The sequence below is a fragment of the Geotrypetes seraphini genome, chromosome 10 (genome assembly GCF_902459505.1).
Source record: "Geotrypetes seraphini chromosome 10, aGeoSer1.1, whole genome shotgun sequence".
In the NCBI taxonomy this organism is placed as follows: Eukaryota; Metazoa; Chordata; class Amphibia; order Gymnophiona; family Dermophiidae; genus Geotrypetes; species Geotrypetes seraphini.
Genome location: NC_047093.1, coordinates 145861573 through 145881605, shown reverse-complemented (window position 1 = coordinate 145881605; position 20033 = coordinate 145861573). Strand labels below are relative to the sequence as shown.

Below are 20033 nucleotides of genomic sequence, written 5' to 3'. Positions count from 1 at the left end.
CTGGTCGAGAGGGCAGGACCATGGACAAGTTTGGCTGTCAGCTGTATCAAAATTCTATGACAACAAATAGAATTTTAAACTACAATTTTGTCTTTACATCATATCTCAAGCATTGGGTTAACACTATACCTACTTTCTTCAAGTATCTTCCAAAACATCGCCTACCAGAGTTCCATCATATCATTCAACTCTAGGTCAACTTTGCATGCATATGGTTCAGGCTGCATATGATGTTTTTGAGATGTCCTCCAGGGTCACTGCATTCTCGATGGCCATGCGTTGTCTAGCCTTGTTATGCACTGTAGATATGGATCAAAATCTGCAGGATCGACTGGCCAACATTCCGTGTCAGGGGAATGAGCTGTTTGATGACTTGATTAAGGCAGCTACAAAACGCTTGTCTGAGCATAACAAATCATTTGCCTCTATAGTTAGGCCAAAACCGAAGCCTTCCACTGCTAAGAGTTATAGACCTCCTCCATCTTACCAGCGGTGCTATCCTCAGAAGGCAGCACCTTATTCAAGGCCGCCTCCTAAGAAACAACAGCAACAACAATAGCGGCAGTGTAAGCCTCAGACTCCTGCTGCACCTAAGTCCACTCAGCCTTTTTGACCATCTAACACAGAGAATAACCTCAATCATTCTGCCTCTGTCCTCTCCTCTTCACATAGGAGGTCATCTCCATCATTTTTATCAACGATGGGAACTAATTATATCTGACCTCACAATAATCTAATGGGAACTAATTATATCTGACCTCACAATAATCAGGGAAGATTACTCTCTTCATTTCCTTCAGGTTCCACCAGATCTCCCCCCAAGAGAGTATCCTTCCAATCCATCGCAGACCATCCTTCTTCAGGAAGCTCAAACTCTGCTTCATCTCTGTGCCATCGAGGAAGTTCCTCTGGAACAGCAGAGCACGGGGTTTTACTCCTGTTACTTCCTTGTCCTGAAGAAGACGAGCGGGCGATATACACCCTATATTGGATCTCAGAGCTCTCAACAAATTTCTTGTCAAAGAAAAATTTAGAATGCTGTCTCTAGCATCTTTGTATCCCCTTCTGGATCACAACGATTGGTTATGCTCTCTGGATATCGAGGAGGCTTACACTCATATTCCCATTCATCCAGCCTTCCGCAAGTTTCTCAGATTTCAGGTGGGAAATCATCATTTTCAGTACAGCGTGCTGCCTTTCAGCCTGGCATCATCTCCCAGAGTTTTCACCAAGTGCCTAGTAGTAGTGGCAGCAGCTCTACGCAGCCATGGTCTCCAGGTTTTCCCGTACTTGGACGATTGGCTCATCAAAGATTCAACTTCTCAGGGGGTTATTGTAGGACCTAACAGACTATTTGGTTCAAAATAAACTTTCCTAAATCCCAGCTTTAGCCCTCTAAAAACCTATAGTTCATTGGAGCTGTACTAGACACTGTACAACTCAGAGCATTCCTTCCTCAACAGCGTCAGGATACTATACAGCTTTGTCTCAAGGTGTCATCCCTCACTTCACTTTCAGTGAGACACATGATGGTTCTCCTAGGTCACATGGCCTCTACAGTTCACGTGTCTCCTTTTGCCAGATTTCACCTCAGAATTCCTCAGTGGACCCTGGCATCTCAGTGGGCGCAAGCTTCCGATCTACTCTCTTAGCATATTACAGTGACTCCTTCGTTGAGACAGTCTCTCCACTGGTGGATGCTCTCTTCCAATCTCTCCAGAGGTTTACTGTTTCAAACACCCTCTCATCAGAAGGTCCTCATGACAGATTCCTCGACCTACGCTTGGGGGGCTCATCTTGATGGGCATTGGTCCAGCACAGATCGTCAGAGTCACATAAATCTGTTGGAACCCAGAGCAATTTTCAATGCTCTCAAAGCTTTTCAACATCTTCTTCACGATCAAGTAGTCCTCATTCGTTCAGACAATCAAGTCGCCATGTACTATGTCAACAAGCAGGGAGGAACATTACATTCCTCTGTATGAAGAAGCTCAGAAGGTTTGGAATTGGGCGATTTTTCATATCTTTCTGAAAGCTACCTACATTCAAGGGGAGAAAAACTTCCTGGCGGACAAATTGAGTCATCTTCTACAGCCTCAAGAATGGCCACACAATTCGTCGCCTCTTCATCATATTTTTTCTCAGTGGAGACTCCTCAAGTAGATCTCTTTGCGTCTCCCCACAACAACAAACTGCCTCAGTTTTGCTCCAGGATCTATTCTCCTCACCGCCTGGAGGCAGATGCTTTTCTCCTGGAATGGACAAACAAGCTTCTCCATTCCCTCTGATTCTCAAGACTCTCGTCAAACTCAAACAAGAACATGCCACCATGATTCTCATAGTGTCTTGGTGGCCCAGACAACCTTGGTTCTCCCTTCTACTTCAACTCAGCAGCAGGGAGCCACTACTTCTACCAGTTTTTCCCTATCTGCTTACACAGAGTCAGAGGTTTCTACTTCATCTCAACCTGCAGTCTCTGCATCTGACAGCTTGGTACCTTTCAACGTAACTGCCAATCTACAGTTCTCTCAATCTGTCAAGGACATTTTAGAGGCTTCCAGGAAGCCTACTACTAGACAATGCTACAACCAGAGATGGTTTCTGCTTAGTGTGCTCTTCATCACAAGAAGCCTCAGTCTTCCTCCTTGTCTTCAGTTCTGGATTACCTGTTTCATTTATCTCAATCAGGCCTCAAATAAACATCCATAGAGTCCATCTCAGTGCAATTGTGGCTTTTTATCAGCCACTAGAAGGGAAATCACTATCTGCTCATCCTGTGGTTTCCAGAATTATGAAAGGACTTTTCAATGTCAAAACCATCGCTCAAACCGCCTTCAGTGGTTTGGGATCTCAATGTGGTTCTTGTTAAATTAATGAAGCCTCCATTTGAACCAATGTCTTTGGCTCATCTGAAATATCTCACTTGGAAAGTGGTCTCTCTCATTGCTTTCATGTCTGCTCGCAGAATCAGTGAACTACAAGCTTTAGTAGCGGACCCACCTTTCATAAATTTCGATCATTACAAGGTGGTCCTCTGTACTTATCCTAAATTCTTACCAAAAGTTGTTTCAGAATTTCATCTCAATCAATCCATGGTGCTTCCAGTGTTTTTTTTCCAAAGCCTCATTCTCACCCTGGAGAAACAGATCTTCATACTCAAGCATGCTTGGCCTTCTACTTACAAAGGACTATGCCACACAGATCTTCTCCTCAACTTTTTGTCTCCTTCGATCCAAACAAGTTGGGACATCCAATTTCCAAGAGAACCATCTCCAATTGGTTGGCTGCTTGCATCTCTTTCTACTATGCTCGGGCTGGACTGCATCTAGAGGGTCGAGTCACAGCCCATAAAGTTAGAGCCATGGCAGCATCTATAGCTTTCCTTAGATCTACTCCTATTGAGGAAATCTGCAAAGCTGCCACTTGGTCCTTGGTTCATACATTTACCTCTCATTATTGTCTGGATTCTTTTTCCAGATGGGATGGCCACTTTGGCCAGGCAGTATTATAAAAATTATTCTCCTGAATTGCCAACACTCCCACCATCCCATTCTGGTTAGTTGGAGGTCACCCATATGTGAGAATATGCTGCCTACTTGTCCTGGGATAAAGCACAGTTACTTACCGTAACAGGTGTTATCCAGGGACAGCAGGCAGATATTCTCACAACCCACCCACCTCCCCTGGTTGGCTTTTTAGCTAGCTATCTGAACTGAGGAGACACGTGCCCTACGTCGGGCGGGAAGGCACTTGCGCATGCACGGTGCGGCAGTCGCAAACTTTCTAAAAAGTTCTTCAAGCAAGTCTACTTGTGAAGCTTCAGGTTGACGTCACCCATATGTGAGAATATCTGCCTGCTGTCCCTGGATAACACCCGTTACGGTAAGTAACTGTGCTATTTCACCCTATCTCCAACAACTATATTGGCTGCCAGTCATTTTCAGAGTTCAGGATAAAGCAGTGATAATTTGTCATCAATTCTTGTATGGCATTATACCTGAATTATTTAAGAGCAACATGACTAATTATCTGCCGAATAGATTACTGTGCTCTGAAAACTTAGCCCTATTAAAGGCAAATGTAAATCCAAAATATGTTGAGACCAGCGCAATGACTTTCTGTTGTGTAGGGGTTAAACTGTGGAACACACTTGTGAGTCAATTACGGAAATGTGATGAAAAAGGCAAATTTAGGAAACTACTTAAAACGCAATTGTTTGTAGATGCCTTCTTCTAGAAATTGACTCTTTATGACTGCCGACTTTTGGGAACTTTTTCATAATTGTTTGTATAAGCCTCTTTTGGCTATAGTCTTCCTATTGCTAATTTACTTGAGGATTGTTTGTTTATGTTTGCCTGTTTTTATTTTGTATTATAAACTTATGTGTGCAACATTGTGTAAACCGTTTAGGTTTTAAACGGTATAGAAAATTTTAAAATAAATAAATAAAATAGAGGGGTTGTTAAGGAGGGTGTGTTATCCCATCTGACTAGAGCTTGTGAGGAGCAGGGGATCCCTCCATTCCACCTGTCTTGAGGCTGTGCAAGTTGTGGGTGGAAAGCAGCTTGTCCCTCCTATCCAGGGAATGGGTAGGAAGGAGTTCCTCTTTGGTGTCTACATGGAGATGAGATACGATCCTATCTGTTTATTATATTTATTTATTTATATTAATTTGATATACCTCATCAGGCCCGCCCATGGGCTTCTAGGCAGTTTACAAAAAGACACGAAGAGGTAATGTCAAATAAAGTGAGGAGAGTAAAGAAGAAGAGGGTTAAACAGAGGAAGAGTAATATAAAGAGAGTTTCTTGGTGTGAGGAAAGAAGTCCTACCTGGGGACCTCATGGGGGAGGGGAAGAAATTCTTTCAGTGCTCACCATCTATTTCATCCAGTGGGATTTGGCCAAAGATTTGCAGATATGGGCGGTAGAAGACGCGTCGGAAGATCCAGGTCAGACGCATATCACTAGGGTGCAGGAGTCCCTCTGTGGCTACGCCATATGCAATCAGCCAAACTCCCAGGAAAAAAAGGAAGAAGAACACATCCTTCATCTGCACAGAAGGGGGAGAAAGAAGCCAGGAGGGAAGCATATAGAGAGGCAACATGGGAAAAGGAAGATAGGGCCACGGATGAGGTATGGAGGGAGAAGGAGTCAAGGTTATATAGAAGAGAAAGGGGAAAGGAAGGGAAAGAGAAGAAAAGATTATTTATTGTATCCTATGCTACTTGATGCTCCTGTCCCTCAGTCATCACTCTTACTCACCATCTTTTGCACAATGATAATTTTGGGTCCAAGCTCTTTGTTGACTGCAAAAATGTGAATTAATCTGAGGGTGAAAATCATGAAATCAAAGCAAAGGATGGTCCGTCCAGCCTCAAATGTCTGTGGGAACATCCTGAAAAGAGAAGACAGGTTTAGGATCCAGAGATAAGACTCATTACCCATTGACAGTAACCATGAGAAAGAAGCCACCTTCATCCAGGAGAAGACATACTGAGCAGGGTCTCCCCCTAATTAAAAGGAATCACAGAACTATATGACCACTAGAGAAGCTATAGAACAGGATACTGCTCTCAAGAACGGAAACACAGAACTAGTCGCTCTCACAAGAGGTGAACCATAGAGTAGGCTATCATTATGAAAAAAGTGGAATAGGATAACTTAATAGAAGGTCTCGTAGAAGTGACCACACATTTGAAGGAGGCATAAAATCAGTTCCTCTTAGAAGAAGAGCCACAGAACCTGCCACTTTAATGCTTGCTACAGGAGCCTTGAAAAAGAAGCTTGGAACAAGGTCTGTATTTACAAGAGGAACCATGGAAAGGGGCCTAGCCTTTTGAGAGAGTTTTAGTAAGGGTCCATCCTCCAGAAGAGGAGCCATAGAAAGGGGCACTCTCTCACCTGCAGCTAAGGCCCACCATGAACATCAGTAAGGCAGTGATGTCCACATGGTTCCAGGAGTCTTGCATATACTGCTTCACTTTCTGTGCCACGGGTGCATTACCCACAAAGAAGCTCTGACGAATCTCCTCACAGACCATGGTGAAGACCCAGAAGTAGAGGATGCCCTCTGAGGTGGACGGGCCATCAGGTGGTGCCAGCTTGAAGTCCAGGAGCAGTACATAGGAGAAGAGGAAGAGGAAGGCAAAATACATGACCACGTTGCCAAGGAAAGCTGTAATGGGGGCACTCCAGAACTGCTTCCAGCGGCGCAGCCAGAATGGACGAATCCTTTTCAACTTCACATTTTCCCCTGGGGGCTCTAGAGTGGGTCCTGGAACCACTGGCTCTTTTCCATTCTCTTCTTCCTTCTCCATTTCCTCCAGAAGATTTTCCCTGGAGGTGGGAAGGAGGGAGAGTGGATTGTGGAAGAGAGAAAAACAGTCAACATGAGTGTGACATTATAGTATGCCTTATCTGTCCCCTCATTACTGCCCATGCTGCTCTCAGAAGTATTCCAGCTGCTCCTTCCCTCGTTTCCTCTCATAAATAGCAATCTGCTCCTCCTACTTTAATCTACTTCCAACTACTTTACACCATTAATCTGCCTTAATCTATCCTGATAAACACTCCTCTCTGCTGCTCCATCTTTAATCTGCCCACAGATGCTCCTCACCTATTCTCTAGAAAAATGCACCCTATCTTTCTTCATAAATATCTTTGCCTCCTCTTCCCCATTAAAATATACCAAGATTGCCTCCTAAATACTTCAATTCCTTGCCCATCTTATCAAGTCCCTCTCCTCACCCATCAGTGGTTTCAGGATTATGTGCATTCACATCGGCATTCAAACTTTCCAGTTCTAGCCCATCAGGTACATCTGACATTCTGTCTTCCTCCATCACCCTATGGGGATAGAGAATAATCAAGGGGTCAGTGATTAAAGAGATCTTCATTTCAGCAGTGTTAGGGGATTGGGACTCCCCTCAGTTTGAAATTATGATAGAGGTCTATAAAATATGAATGGAGTAGAACGAGTAGACATGTTTACTCTTTCCAAAAATACTAGGACTATGGGGCATGCAATGAAGCTACTATGTAGTAGGCTTAAAACAAACTGGAGAAAATATTTCTTCACTCAATATGTAATTAAACTCTATAAGTCATTGTCAGAGAATGCAGTGAAAGCATTTAGCTTAGCAGGGTTTCAAAAAGGGTTAGATAATTTCCTAAAACAAATGTCTTTAAGCCATTATTAAGATGACTCGGGGAAATCCACTGCTTATTTCTAGGATAAGCAGCATAAAATCTGTTTTTCTCCTTGGAATGTGGGCTTGATGGACCTTTGGTCTATCTCCCACTATGGCAACTCTTATGTTTTTATATATGTTCCTCTCAGCAGTATCAGGGGAATGGGGCTCCCTCAGTGTGAACTTCCTTGTAGTATTAGGGGATTGGGACTGTCTTTGTGAGCTTTCTCCTAGCATTGCTCTGGGAACTCCCTTCTTTACTATAGTGTATCTCTCCTCCATGATGGTACAGACAGGCCCCTTCACTCACTTGAAGTCAATGAGTCCAGAGTAGACGAGGGGGGGACAGAAAAAGGTGAGTATCAACTTCCAGACGGGGGTTGTCTGCTCCATCTGTCCCCACCAGTTTTCTGTCAGCATGGACTGTGGGGATAAGCCAAAGGTACAGAAGTCAGCTCACTACCTGACAGGTGTCTTATTAATGCATGAGCAAAGTGCCCCTCACCTGCACCCCATCCTGTGAAAAGAAGTTTCTGGCATCAGCCTCATAGGCCAACTGAAGGCAAGTGGCCCCCTGCCATCTGCTAGAGCATCTAACCAGCAGGTGAAATGCCCGACTTTCGCTGTCCCTATAGCACTCATTAAAGACACCTGGCAGAGAAGCAGAGAGAGAGAAGGGTGTCAGATTGAGGACAGCAGGAGTGGTCTGATTAATAATAATTCAAAATCCTTCAACTTAGCAGGGTATAAAAATTGTTTGAATAATTTCCTAAAAGAGAAGTCCATAGGCCATTATTATTCCTAGGATAAGCAGCATAAAATCTGTTTTACTCCTTGGGATTTAGCTAGGTACATGGGTAGGGTTATCAGACGTTCAGATTTCCATGGAAATGTCCTCCTTTTGAGGACATGTCTGATGGTCCAGACAACTTTTCAAAACCCGGCCCTTTGTCCAGGTTTTGAAAAGCTTCCTGACATAATTGCGTTTTGGAAGAGACATCTGCGCATGCGCAGATGCAACACGGAAATGTGATGCACAGGCAACATCATTGGGTCGTATCAGCACGGATGCCGGCTGGGAGGGCAGAACAGGGTGGGAAAGAGGGGAGTGGCCATGGGTCCAGATTTTCCCAAAGGAAAATCTGGCAACCCTATACATGGGACCTGGGTGGTCCACTGTTGGAAACAGGATACTGGGTTTGATGGATCTTTGGTCTGTCCCAGTACAGTAGCTCATATGTTCTTGTGTGAGCTAAGTACTGTATAGGACAATCAAGCCATTGTGACATCATTGATGAGGTTGGCTCTTAGGCATTGGTGGAATGAGGCATTATGACATCATAATATCAGCTCTGGAATGTTGCTGCTCTTTGGGTGTCTGCCTGGCACTTGGGTCCTGGGCTGGCCACTGTTGGAAACAGGATACTGGGCTTGATGGACCCAGTATGGCTGGTCTAATGTTCTTATCATAGAGCAGTAGTTTTAAACCCAGTCTTCAGGGACAACCTGGACAGTCAGGTTTTCAAGATATCCACCATGAATATTCATGAGATAGATTTGCATACAGTTTTACTTTGGGACATTTCCACCAAATATCTTTCTTTTTACCACTTTCAGGCAGAAAGGCATGGCATGCGACTCTGCTCCTAAATACACCACAGCAAATGCATATACATGGCTTTGCACAGTTTTTTACTTGTGGGGTAATTCATTATGTGGCATTATGCGAGTATGTGTTGGCATTTACATGCAAATTCATTTCTTAACATTACCTCCTTTATGCATTGCTTTGGTAACACAAGGACAGATCGGCTGGGAAAGAGTCTTGGATCTAGAAAAGCCAAGGGAGTTTAAGACACACTGTGCAGGGTAAGCATTGACTGCGCCTTACCTATGGCCAGATGCTCAAATGTTCTAGCTAGCTCTCTCATGGCCTGAGCCTCCTCTGCTTCCAGTGCAAAACGAGCCAACTCTGTGAGGATTTTAGTGGCTGCCAGTGCAGATGCCACAGAGTCAGAGCCCTATAACAGAAACCTCATCAGTAATCTCAGAGCCACAGATGCCCCTTTCTCATATAGCCTTCAAACACCCTGAGTCATCTGGCACTTGTTACCAGTTGATCATCCAGCCCCCAGCGTCTCTTCTTCACCTCCAGATTCCCTTCAGTTATCTAGCCTCTGAACAGCCCTCACTCACATACTTCCAATGTACCTCACATTAACAGACTGAACAGAACTGTCATATACCTCTGACTGCAGGGTACATTGGAGGTGTTTTGAGGGCTATCCACCCTCCCTGTACTGCTCACTCACCATCTCCCAGAAGTAATTAGCCATCTCCTTGCGGTTCTGCAGGATAGCCCAGATAAACAGATCCACCCAGGGCATGGAAGATTTTTGAGTGTCGTACCTCATGTTCTGGGCAGCTTTCAGTGGAGTCTTAGCCTGAAGGATTGAGAAACTTGTCAGCAGGGGATCCCATTTATCTTAACTGCTAAATTCTGGACAGAGTTAGGGGTATATATCTATGTTTACCAGAAAAGAACCCCACTCACAGTCAATACTGAGGTAGGGGCACCTTTGTTTGTATACAGAAGGACCTCATCATGGCCCCTCACTCCTGAATACTGAGATGGGGGGGGGGGGCATCTCTGTGTGCTTACAGGAGAAGGATCCCCCTGCTCTCTTACATTGGAGAACTTCCTGTTGCTCTGTATCTTGTAGCTGCCCAGCTGTTGACTATAGAAAGTGGAGCAGATGTCCCCAAGCAGCTCCCGCAGGACTTTGGACACATCGTAGAGTTTGAAGTCCTTCCCTTTGAAACTGGTGTCCACCAGCTGGTACTCATGGTGATGGAGCCTGCTAGCCTCCCGCTCTTCCTGCTTGCGTGCCAGGAGCTCGTAGATCACGCTGTTCTCTGGCACAGATCTGTACAGTTCCTCTAGCTGACCATATGTCAGGTAATCCACCAGGTTCAGACCATTCTCTATAAAGAGCTTCACAAAGTCTGTTTTATCATTGATCAGTGCATCTGTTAAGGTGTCTTCCAGGTCATTTGTCTGCAGCCAGAGAGGCAGAGAGACCAACAAACAAAGGAAAAAAAGGAGGCCAGGCAAAGGGAGTGGACAGACAGAGCAGACATGGAAAGGTCAGGAAAAGGGATAGAAAGTCAAAGACTCCAACAACATGAGGGATTAGCAGAAGAGTGAAGGAGAGAATATAGGACAGGAGATGAAGGAGGAAGGGAGGAAAGCAAGAAACAGAGAAATTGGGAGAAACGGTAAGCATCAGTAAAAGAGAGAGGCAGTGTGAGACAAACCAAGGCAAAGACATGAGAGAGAAGGGTCAGTCATATAACACAATAATTCAACGTTTTATTCCTCACTAATGCTACAACCTGAATCTTAACCCTTTCCCTATCCTTACTTCAGCCAGAGCCATAAACCTTTAAATACAATCTTAGCCCTATTCCTACCATTAAAAGCCAGAATCATACATTTTTCACTAAAATTATAGCATAAACCCTTAACCTCAGCCTCAACCCTTATCCCCCATCCTTATCTATGCCAGAACCATAAACCCTTAAGTTCAACCTCAGTCCTATCCTTTTCATCTATAACCTGGGGAACTGGGTTTGATTCCCACCGTTGCTTCTTGTGATTCTAGGGAAATGGAGGATTAGGTGACTTGCTCACTAGGGACAGAAAATGTACCTCTATATATGAGTGTAAGCTACATTGATTGTACCACAGAGAGGTAATATATCAGATTCCATTACCCTAACCTCTTCTGTATCCATATCTAGAACCAGCACCATAAACCCTTAACCACAACCCAACCTTTGTCCTGATCCAAATTCTAACCACATCTTTAACCTTTAATTCTACGAGTATTCCCCTTTCCAGCCTTAACCACAACCCAACCTCATGCTTATCCGTAACTTCAACTATAACCACATCTTCTATCTTGATCTTCATCCTAATCTCAATCCTAATCTTAACATTGATCCCAAACTCACCAATTTTAGCACCAATACCAAATTCAACTCTATTCTAATCTTATCTATTTCTAGCTGGGTGAGCCCATGAGAACAAGCTTCCCTCATACCCTTAATACTGAGGAGTAGGATAGTTCTGCGTGATACCCTCTGTAGTCCCATGATAGCTCCTCTTGCCAGCCTCTAGTAAACACTCCCCTATAGCCCCATGCTATAGGGGCCTCTACCCAAACCCTTCTAACCCCTCTCCTCATAACTGCATCCTGCTATAACCCCTCCCCAACCACTCACCTTCCAATGGATCTCCCCATGGAAGAATTCAGTGTTTGCAGTATCCACGCGGTTCCAGGCCATAGCCAGCTTTAGCTCATCCAGGTACTCAATAGCATCACTGCTCTGTTTCTTACATGCTGAACATGAGGACAAAGAGATCCTGTCAGACTCCACTACAGTCCACTCATACAATGATCAGAGACACAGAAATAAGGAGAAGAGAGAGCACGGAATAGAGACAGAGAAAGTCAGAAGAGAGAAGTTGAATTATGCAGAACCTTCTCTTTTCCAGGAGAGACATACAGGAATATTTCTCAAAAGTCATCTAGGTGAAGTCTTCCTCACCTTTCACCAGGGCATTCAGGATGACAGTCTCAAAATCTTCCAAATCGTCCTGATGGGAGTATACTGTTACCAGCTCACGATTTTCCATGATTTGTTCCACCTAGTGGGAGGAAAAGGACACATGTGAAGGCCCAAGCTTAATTGGAAGTGCAAAAGGCAAGGCTTCCACTCTGCAGCCCCTAACAATCCTTACTATGCCAAAGATCACTTATGGGGCTCAAGAATAAACAAGGCACCCCAGACCATACCTTGTTAGACAAAGATTGACCAGCCAGTGGCCTCTAATGACTCAGGGATCTTTATAATATTCTAATAAAAAATATCACTCGACAACTTGCAAAGAGTCCAGAACACTGCAGAAAAGACTGAAAGAGTATTAGATACCTTATCAACCTACAGAGAATTCAGAGCACTGAAGAAAGGACTTTCAGAGCATCAGTTACCATACCATCTTACAGAGAGTCCAGAGCTCCACAGAATGTATCAGCAAATATTTTTATTGAGCTCAGCAAATGCAGGGAAAAGTACAACAGAACAAAGCAAGAACAAGCTCATAATTTTGAAAAACAGAGCCAGAACACAACAAATCCCCCCCTACCCATCCCCCCATCCTCCCCCAATCCACAGGATGTATACAGTAGAGAATGACATGGTGGCGGTTTACCCGCGGCCACCGCATTTTAGCCGCGGGTCACCCGCCGAAAACGGGGAAGAAAACTAGCAGTCGCTGCGGCGACGGGGACAAGGCCATTCACCGCCCGCGGGGCGATGAATGGGTCTTGTCCCCGCAGTGAGGCATGAAGGATCGCGCGGTCCCCGCAGCTCACACCCGCCTGCCCTATCGATTCTAGTGTTTAGCCAGCTCTCTCCCTTCTCCTCACCTTAGTTTGTAGATTTTCTTTTTCGGCGACCCGCACGCTATCAGAGAGCCGCGCACGCGCGGCTGCTCAGTGTTCAATCTTCTGCTCTGACGCAACCGGAAACAGGAAGTTGCAGCAGAGCAGAAGATTGAACACTGAGCAGCCGCGAGTGCGCGGCTCTCTGATAGCGTGCGGGTCGCCGAAAAAGAAAATCTACAAACTAAGGTGAGGAGAAGGGAGAGAGCTGGCTAAACACTAGAATCGATTGGGCAGGCGGGTGTGAGCTGCGGGGACCGTGCGATCGCTAGTGTTCCCGGCTCAAATTGGAAGGAGGGAGTGAAAGGGAAAGGGGATGAAGTCGGAAAGAAAAACCCACAGCAGGAAAGAAAGGGAAGGACCGGCAGGTGAGCCATATGCTAGAAGCAGGGGGGGGGGGAAGAAAGAGGGAAAAAAGCTAGATGGGGTTGAAAAGAAGAGACACACTGGTATGGAAGAGGAAGATAGGGGAAATCTGGACACAGGAAGGTAACAGAAAGAGGGGAAATTATGTGCATGGGGCATAGGGACAGAGACATAAAGGGGACATGCCATGGGGATGGTATATGGACACAGGGGGGGCAATGACAGATACATAGGGGAGATATTAGAAATGGAGAAAATAGGAGCACAGAAGCGAGATGGTTTGTGGGGATGGGACAGGGACCGAGCTTGCAGGCTCCAGTGGCTTGCACAAATTACATTGTAACATGCCATGAAAATAAGAGGAAGGAAGGTAGATAGGCCACGCGAGAGGAGCTGAAGGGTAGTAGAAAGGAACAGATGGTAAAGGAGGGAGGGAAGGGTGGTGGTGGAAAGGAATAGAACAGACATTGAAGGAGGGTGGAGAGGAACAGACCCCCAAGGGAAATGTGGAAGACAGAGTGGGAAGAAGACAGATGCCAGACTATGCGGGAGCGGAGGGAAGAAGATGGGTGCTAGACCAATTGGGGGGGGGGGGGTTAAGGGAGAGGCACAGTAACAGCAAATGGAAGATGCAGAGAGAAGACACACAGTGGATGGAATGAATTGAATGAGATGTGGAAAGCAGAAACCAGACAACAAAGGTAGAAAAAAAATTATATTTATTTATTTATTTTTTGCTTTAGGATAAAATAGTATATTAGTTGTGTTGATAAAAATTTATAAACAAAGCCCTGCCAGCTGAACATCTCTTTCTCTAGTTCAGCAGCAGGAACTTTGATTTATAAGAAAGGAATAAGCTAAATATTACAGTACTAAGGCTTATATGGATGCAGCGGGGACGGTGACGGGGCGGTGAATGGGATGGCAGTGGCGGTGACGGGGCGGTGAAAGGGATGGCGGTGACGGTGACGGGGCGGTGAAGGGAACGGCGGTGACGGGGCGGTGCAGAGGATGGTGGGCCGGTGACGGGGCGGTGACGGGGACAGATTTTTTCCCCGTGTCATTCTCTAGTATACAGGCTGATTGTACTCTAACCAGCTTATGGAGAGTCCAGGGCTTCGCAGGATCCTAACAAGCTGGCAAGGGACTGACAATTACTGTATCTCCTTGTATGTCATAAAAACACTTTCAAGGATTTTTGCCAGAAGAGAGTATATACATTTTAATCAATAAATTTCCAGCTTGATGTGGAGGGAAGGGGGTAAAACAGTAGCTGGTATCATTTTCTGATGGATCACTCTTTGTCCTCAACACATACCTGATTGGCCAGCCTGGACACATCCTCCTTTGGAAAATATTGTTTCAGCTTCTTCTCCACTAGTGGACGGACAGCTTCAAGAGTCAACGCCTGCTCCAGGATTTTCGCCAAGCAATCAGCAGCCCCACCTGATCCTGCCACCAGTAGGCAGGGGATGTTGCTTTTGGTGGCTTTGTACACACGCTGGAGGAACGGAACGAGCATGGAAATATTAGCTAGGGAGTGTAGGAGTTCATGGTTTCAATCTGCCTGAAAGTGTCTGTATGGGTCTTTTGATAACATTTACAAAAAAAAGTCTCAATGGAAAAATCACTTAGATCAAAGCACACTATAGCACAGTGTCTCAAACTGTGTGCCCTGAAGAGATTCCTTGTGTGCCACAAGAGATTCTAGAATTTTACTTAACTTTTAAAAATTTCCTTCATAAGTATACACTAGAATAGATGACATGTACATCATGTACGCAAGAGTCTGTCAATGTTATGAGCAACAACCCAAACAAGCATCATTTTTTTACGTGATTGGTCCTTGAAAACTAACAGCAAGCAAGTTTATTTTTATTTTTTATGCAGCAGTTATCCTAACCTGAGCAACAAAGCAGTCTAAGATGGGAAGGGGAAAATGCGTACTTTACGGACCTCGCGGATCTAAACCCGCACATCGTTAAAAATCTGAGGTCTGTGCCACTTTTTATGTATAATCAATTTTTATTTTCAAACAGAATAGCAACCTACAAAGTACAGACAACCGTGGAATAACAAAAGTAGAACCAGAAATACGAAATAGACTAACCCAGCACCCCGCCACTTTTAGTCTCACCATAGGTTATGGCTCTGACAGACCTCCATGACACTTTAGCTCTGACGGACCCTAATGCTTCTCCCTCCCTATGCTGAGACTAAAAGTGACAAAACTTTTGCCCTGAGGTCCGTGCCACTTTTAGTCTCAGTATAGGGAGGGAAAAGCATTAGGATCCATCAGAGCTAAAGTGTCATGGAGGTCTGTCAGAGCCATAATCTATGCTGAGACTAAAAGTGGCACGGACCTCAGATTTTTAAGGATGTGCAGGTTTAGATCCGTAAGGTCCACGTTGTACCACTTCCCGTCTAAGCTTTGTTACCATTTGGATCTTCTTATTTTTGCGAACTTGGAATTTCAGCTCTAACAGAAATTAAATCGAAAAAAAGAGAATGACTGCAGATGGTGGATGATGAAATTCTTGTTTGCTTGTCAACTATTGAGCTGTGTTTTGAGTTAATTTGCACTCAAAAACAAGCACATCCATTGCATTGAATAGCAATTCTATTCTATCTACTTTAGTTTCACTTTTGTTACAATTACCAATAAATAGCTTAAAGAACTTTAAATAACTTTCAAATCTAATTGTATTGTTGGTTTTGCAATTTTGTAATTTCTTTCTTTATTGATTTTCAAGGCATATAATAGGTGCAACAATTATACATCCATAAATATCAAAGAACAGCACTTACACATTTACAATTAACTGAAACAAAGTACCCTCCCCCTCTCCCCACCTTTCCCTCCCTCCCTACCTGGATGTGTGTGGAAACCAAATTCATTCAGGGCGCTAAGATATTAATCATTCCACTGTTTAACAAATGACTCCAATGGACTCCAAATATCCTTAAAAGTTTTACTATTTCCAGTTTGTTCTGCTATCATCCTTCCATATCTATAGTATAAACATAGGGCTTCTTTTACTAAGCCGCATTAGGGCCTTAACATGCAGAATAGCACGCGCTAAATTGCCCCATGCACTAGAACCTAATGCCAGCATTGAGCTGGCGTTATTCTAGAAGCATACCGTGCGGTTTAGCATGCGGTAATTTTGTGCGTGCGCTAAAAACGCTAGCGTTTCCCACCAAAAAGAAAAATTCAACCTATCCCAGTTTTTCCAATTCCTAGTAGTTAATTGTATGGCCACCCCATCATAATAAGAAGTCTATTTTCATATTTGTCAATGGGACTCTTAAGTGTTAACAATGTCCCAAATAAAACCACGTTATATGACAATGGAATAGAGACACCTAAAACCAGGTTAATTTTGCACCATATTGACTTCCAGAAATTGAGTATCAATGGGCAATAAAACAAAAGATGATCCAGTGTCCCTACTTCAAGTTGACAGTGCCAGCATCTATTAGATTTTGAGTTATCCAATTTTTGTAAACGAACAGGGGTCTAAAATATTCTATATAACAAAAAAAACCAAGTTTGTCTCATAGATGCTGATGCTGTATATCTTATTCTCCAAGTCCAAATCCGTGGCCATTGCGTAGCAAAAATATTCTGCTTTGTTTCTATGCTCCAAATGTCTTTCAAACTTGTTTTTGGTTTTTTCGCCAAATATTCAGATATTAATTTATACCACTTGGCGACCTGATGCCCTTGAAAATCTGGAAACATAAACCAGGCAAACTATACTGATTTTTTAAATTGTGCCAGTCAGGGAACCCTTTCTGAATGGCCTGTTTCAGCTACAACCATTTATAACCTTGAGATTTTGAAATATCGAATGATTGTTGTAACTGTAATAAAGATTTTCCCATTCAAAATTACATCATCTAGAACAGTGATTCCCAACCCTGTCCTGGAGGAACACCAGGCCAATCGGGTTTTCAGGCTAGCCCTAATGAATATGCATGAGAGAGATTTGCATATGATGGAAGTGATAGGCATGCAAATTTGCTTCATGCATATTCATTAGGGCTAGCCTGAAAACCCGATTGGCCTGGTGTTCCTCCAGGACAGGGTTGGGAACCACTGATCTAGAATACGTATGCCTGCCTGCAACCACTGTTTCCAAAGGATTTTAGACTCGCCGATTTGTATCTTGGAGTTTAACCATAGGGACTGACACTTAGGTTTCCTTTTACGAAGGTGCATTAGGACCTTACGCGTGGAACAGCGCGCGCTAAAATACCGCGTGCGCTAGCCGTTACCACCTCCTCTTGAGCAGGAGGTAGTTTTTCGGCTAGCGCACACTAGAGCACGTGCTAATCCGGCACGTGCGCTAAAAACACTAGCGCACCTTCGTAAAAGAAGCCCTCAGATTGCTGTATTGTAATAGGAGTTAAAGCATCTATATATTTTAACGTATTCCAAGTTGAATGAAAAATAATGTTGTCTTTGTAAATTCCAGGAAGCTTGATACTCAATATGTGACTAAGATGAAGCGGGGCCATAAGATGACTTTCAAGAATCAACCAATCGGGCAGATTCTCCATGAGTTCAGGAAGGATCCAATATACATAAGAACATAAGAACATAAGCAATGCCTCTCCTGGGTCAGACCTGAGGTCCATCATGCCCAGAAGTCCGCTCACGCGGCGGCCCAACAGGTCCAGGACCTGTGCAGTAATTCTCTATTTATACCCTTCTATCCCCTTTTCCAGCAGGAAATTGTCCAATCCTTTCTTAAACCCCAGTACGGTACTCTGCCCTATTACGTCCTCTGGAAGCGCATTCCAGTTGTCCACCACTCGTTGGGTAAAGAAGAACTTCCTAGCATTCGTTTTGAATCTGTCCCCTTTCAACTTTTCCGAGTGCCCTCTTGTTCTTTTATTTTTAGAAAGTTTGAAGAATCTGTCCCTCTCTACTCTCTCTATGCCCTTCATGGTCTTATAAGTCTCTATCATATCCCCTCTAAGTCTCCTCTTCTCCAGGGAAAAGAGACCCAGTTTCTCCAATCTCTCAGAGTATGAAAGGTTTTCCATCCCTTTTATCAGACGTGTCGCTCTCCTCTGAACCCTCTCGAGTAACGCCATATCCTTCTTAAGGTACGGCGACCAATATTGGACGCAGTATTCCAGATGCGGGCGCACCATCGCCTGATACAACGGCAGGATAACTTCTTTTGTCCTGGTTGTAATACCCTTCTTGATTATACCTAGCATTCTATTTGCTTTCTTAGCGGCCGCTGCGCACTGTGCCGTCGGCTTCATTGTCATGTCCACCATTACCCCCAAGTCCCTTTCTTGGGTACTCTCATTCAATAACATCCCTCCCATCGTATAGTTGTACCTTGGGTTTCTGCTTCCCACATGCAATACTTTACATTTCTCAACGTTGAACTTCATCTGCCATCTCGCCGCCCATTCCCCCAGTTTGTTCAAGTCCCTTTGCAATTCTTCGCATTCCTCTTTAGTTCCAGCTCCACTAAATATTTTTGTATCGTCCGCAAATTTTATTATCTCACACTTTTATTATCTCACACCACTTCCTGACGCAAAATAAAAGCTTGATTATATCTGTAAAAATTTAGAAAATTTACCCCTCCCATCGATTGAGATTTTTGCAAAAATATTAAGGCTATTCTAGGAGTTTTACCAAGCCAAAGAAATTTTGAAAGAATCCCATTTAGTTTTTTGTAAAAAGATGATTGAAAATAAATTGGTTTAAATGGACAGTAGACTATATCCCAATTAGTATTTTATTGAATTTTATATATAGGGACAAGTCTCAGATTATGGAGCAGATCTTCAAGAGAAAGAAATCAATCTTCTCTTGCTCCTCGTAACATCACCGGCTTTGTCCCAACCTCCTTACCAAATTAATTAATGTTTAATATTATAATCTATTACCTACACTTAAAAACTATTTAATTACTATCTAACTTTATTTTATTTATTTCTATCACTTTATTTCATTCTTCTTCCAATCATAAATCTACTATATAAAATTTACCAATTCAATAATTTATCATGATAGGGGATTCTAAAAAAGTCCACATGCCTAAATGGCACTCAAAACCCACTCAATACTGACCTTATAAATTTTAAAACGTATTGCTAAATTAAAATGCTTTTATACCATAAATATTTCAGCTATTCTCAATTCATTTAGTTCATTAAATACCTTGCTATTCCTTTAACTATTTGAGGTATTAAATTCAGCAAAACGTATTCTAAAGTGCTTATTTTAGTGCTCGTTTGAAATATTTCATTAAAAGTGCTCATGTGCTCAGGATGATCTCGGGGCTCAAGGGTCTCTCGTACGAAGAGAGACTGAACAAATTGCAGCTCTACACTCTCGAGGAACGTAGGGAGAGGGGAGACATGATCAAAACATTTAAGTACCTCATGGGACGTGTCGAAGTGGAAAATGATATTTTCTTTCTCAAGGGACCATCGGCCACAAGAGGGCACCTGCTCAAACTCAGGGGCGGAAAATTTCATGGCGACACCAGAAAGTATTTCTTCATAGAGAGAGTGGTTGATCATTGGAACAAGCTTCCAGTGCAGGTGATCGAGGCAGACAGCGTGCCAGACTTTAAGAATAAATGGGATACCCATGTGGGATCCCTACGAGGGTCAAGATAAGGAAATTGGGTCATTAGGGCATAGACAGGGGGTGGGTAAGCAGAGTGGGCAGACTTGATGGGCTGTAGCCCTTTTCTGCCGTCATCTTCTATGTTTCTATGTTTCATGTGCTATAAATACTAAGTTCATAATTCACTATAATTCATGTTTGAATTCATCTTCAATTTCTTCTAAACTTCACTTCATAAAACAGTTTACTATCATTCATCATAATTTTCAAATAGTACTTAGCTCAACATTGCTCTTTAAGGAACCCCATTATGGAGAGAGCTGCTCCATAATCTGAGGCTTGTCCCTATATATAA

General features: G+C 43.6%; 1 protein-coding gene across 2 annotated transcripts in view; it reads right to left on the bottom strand.

The window, feature by feature from the left end:
- The window catches only part of LOC117367711 (transient receptor potential cation channel subfamily M member 4-like), a 54701-nt gene that overhangs the window by 11049 nt on the left and 23619 nt on the right, over positions 1–20033 (bottom strand). For both annotated transcript variants that reach the window (XR_004540827.1, XM_033960536.1), the window contains exons 8-19: positions 14387–14569; positions 11807–11906; positions 11480–11598; positions 9882–10250; positions 9505–9636; positions 9084–9213; positions 7698–7843; positions 7503–7615; positions 6750–6848; positions 5904–6338; positions 5265–5397; positions 4878–5052 (exon numbers count right to left, since the gene is read on the bottom strand). Coding sequence is in view for 1 of the 2 variants with exons in the window: in XM_033960536.1 (XP_033816427.1) it covers positions 4878–5052; positions 5265–5397; positions 5904–6338; positions 6750–6848; positions 7503–7615; positions 7698–7843; positions 9084–9213; positions 9505–9636; positions 9882–10250; positions 11480–11598; positions 11807–11906; positions 14387–14569 (2134 nt within the window). In the remaining variant the exon portion in view is untranslated. The remainder of the gene's footprint in view (positions 1–4877; positions 5053–5264; positions 5398–5903; positions 6339–6749; positions 6849–7502; positions 7616–7697; positions 7844–9083; positions 9214–9504; positions 9637–9881; positions 10251–11479; positions 11599–11806; positions 11907–14386; positions 14570–20033) is intronic.